The sequence below is a fragment of the Aplysia californica genome, unplaced genomic scaffold (assembly GCF_000002075.1).
Source record: "Aplysia californica isolate F4 #8 unplaced genomic scaffold, AplCal3.0 scaffold01160, whole genome shotgun sequence".
NCBI lineage: Eukaryota > Metazoa > Mollusca > Gastropoda > Aplysiida > Aplysiidae > Aplysia > Aplysia californica.
Window position 1 is genome coordinate 50,946 of NW_004798430.1, and position 3,057 is coordinate 54,002.

General features: G+C 41.3%; 1 protein-coding gene across 1 annotated transcript in view; it reads right to left on the bottom strand.

The window, feature by feature from the left end:
- Nucleotides 1-3,057, bottom strand: part of LOC101849101 — a 25,867-nt gene that overhangs the window by 18,715 nt on the left and 4,095 nt on the right. The window contains exons 2-3 of the mRNA XM_035973358.1: nucleotides 2,084-2,141; nucleotides 524-527 (exon numbers count right to left, since the gene is read on the bottom strand). Coding sequence (XP_035829251.1) covers nucleotides 524-527; nucleotides 2,084-2,141 — 62 coding nt within the window. The remainder of the gene's footprint in view (nucleotides 1-523; nucleotides 528-2,083; nucleotides 2,142-3,057) is intronic.

The following is a 3,057-nucleotide window of genomic DNA, read 5'->3' on the forward strand; positions in this document are numbered from 1 at the left end:
CGCTCTAGGGAGATGGAAGGAGAAGGGGATCCAAAGAGGAGAAGGGAAACACAGCCATCTGTGCGGACCAGTCCGACGGATCTCCAACCAGATTATGATGGGGACTATAAGTAGACAGACTCTGGGATGGCTCCTGAAGAGGGGGGGGGGGAGAGCAGAGATGGACATGTTCCGACTGCAGTGACCCTAACACTGTGGAACAAAGTGTGACAAGGTGTGTGGGTTCTGTTCACGAGACAGTAAAGAACAAGAATATCAGGACTCCTGCATACAGTGCAAGCAGATAATTAAGCCCTAAAACACTAACAAACTGGCAATATCTTTCGCTGTCTATAGCCGGGTACCCATTCCCACCTGTGTGAAGTAAGGAACATTCGTGTAAAGTGCCATTCCCAAGGACACAACGTCGGGCCCCTGACGGGATTCGAACCCACGACCTTACGGTTGCGAGTCCGAGAGCCTAACCACTAGGCCACCGACAGGCTTCTGTACGTGGTTGAAGATAATAAGCTGTTTCACTCACCCCACTGGAAAGGTTCAGTGAATGCATGTAATAGTATAAAACCTGCGGGTTCAGAACCTCCTACAAGAGTAAACATTACTTACCTAAATAGTCATAGATAGTGGAGGCGTAAAACTTTTACAATCATGAAAATCTACAATCAGTCAGCAATAAATGAATGCTTACCTTTTCCTGACAACAGGAAGTAGTAATCTTGGGCCACATGGCTCTGTCTGATGATCACCTTATCCTCGGGGATTCTAGAAGAAAGGCAAGATTGTATTGTTTCAAAATGCAGTCCAAATTGTTGAAGGCGATCACCCACTGTCGAGGAGCAAAGCGGTTGTCTCAAGCAGGTGGGGGTCTCACACAGTGTCATTAAATCTATTATTTTAAAAAATTATAAGCGAAGAAGCGTGGTGGAATCAGGCTATCGTCAATTTTTGAGCACATTCAGTTATTGGTATCACCTTAAAGCCTGTTCATTTGTCTTGCTTTCAATTAAAAAATTACCCATCCATCTTCAAGAGAAGTGGAGATATTTTGGATTGAAGGAGGTGGGGGTCACCTACTTTCAGAGGTAAAATTAGCGATGTATGTAGTATAGGGTTTTACGGCGCTCGCAACTGCTAAGGTCATATGAGCGCGCGAAACACAAGTTGTTTACTTTCGCAAAAGTTTGCTGCACGATTGGTTAACTAATTGATTCTAAAATGCTAAAATGTTAAAATATTCAAATTCAGTGTAAATATATTTGTGATTTAAAACAACTCTTTTAAGTAACAATAAAAATTTTAAATAGTAAGTTTTCATTTTACAATTTGCCATAAAGGCCAATGGCCTTCATAAAATTCAAAATTTTGCTGGGACCAATGATGGAAAAAATATCTTGCCATTTCTTGCATTTATAATATTTCCTTCGGATCTCTCCAAAGTCTAGACATTCTGTTAAGATGTGTTAAATGGTAAAATCTGTGTCGCATCCGACACAGAACGGCTTCTCATCTCCCTGTAGGAGGTATTTGTGGGTCAGGGCCGTGTGTCCGATGCGCAATCGAGTAAAAATGACTTCGTCTCTTCTGGAGAGGTCCGAAGGATTTCGCTGCTCTAATTTGGGTTTTATTTCATATATTTTATTATTTTTCTGCTTTTCCCAGTGGCTCTCCCACAGACTGGAGGTGTACTTTTTGACTTTATTTCTAAAGCCAGTCTGTGGGAGAGTGTTTGTCGTTGATCCCAGCAGAAGAGATGAAGCTTTCTTTTCCAGGTCGTCTACCTGCTCGTTCCCTCGGATGCCCACATGGCTGGGTATCCATGCAAACATGATGTTTTTTCCTGTTTCGGATAGTGTATGAATTTTCTGTTGTAGCCTAACTATTTTTGGATGTAAGAGTGTGTAGTTTGTGAGTGAGGTGAGGCTAATGGACAACAGTGTCCGCCGGCTGCGGAGGAGAGCGCAGACAATCCTCTTCCACCTCACGAACTTTCCAGAATGACATTAGTTTTTCCATTTTGCAATGCAAAAAGGTTTCAGGAAGAAAATTAAGTCTATTTGCTGCACGAATGGACAGGTGAATTTACCATCTTTACCGACCCCCGTCTGCGACAATTCTGAAGGATCTTCTGACTCAAAACACCGCTAAGGCAAAACATAAAAATTTTAGGAAAATTATAAGAGCTTTTAATTCAAGTCTGGCATTTGTTTTGTTTGTTTTTATACTGCCATCTACATGCTGCCTTCTTTTAAAACCTAACATGCCGAGACCTAACATAGACAACACACTCTATGGAACATTACAGCCACTGCAGCTGACCTGCACTTATCACTACATGGCATTGGACAGAAGGGCGAGAGCCCAGCTGTTGCTGGATCGATAACAACAACAACAACAACAACATCTACATGCTGCCTTCTTTTAATGCTGTTTCTACCGCTTATATTGTCCTGCTCCGTTCTATGAACGGGTTGATGTACTAGTGTTTAAAAAAATCGCAAGTGGGGAAATGGGATGTGGTTGTTCGTATAATTTGTGAGGCAGCGTGGTGGAATCAGGCTCTCGTCAATTTTTGAGCATGTAGAGTTATTGGTATCATCTTAAAGTGTGTTCACTTGTCTTTATTAGGATGAAAAGAATCCATCTATGTTGAATAGAAGTTGAAATATTTACGATTGAAGGTAGTCAGGATTACCTGGTTTCAGAGGTGAAATTGGCGAGACAATGGCCTCCAAAGTTTTGTAATTTCCAAAGCTTGAGAGTCCTTGGAAACTGAAAAATGACATTCAATGTGCCTTTAATCAATGTTTTTCAGTAAAAATCCACCCAGAGCTGTTTTTAGAGGGATATAATAGGTGTTGAGTCAAAAAAAGAAAATAAGAAAGAAATTGCCCAACAATCAGAAAAATGCCAATTTCTTCGATTTCACTATTTTGACGAGCGCCTGATTCCACCACGATGCCTCACATTTATTTTCTCATCAAATTCAGTCCATATGAGCAAAAAATGCCTAGAAATTGAAGAGCGCCTAATTCCGCCTAGTCGTGGCACCTTTATAGT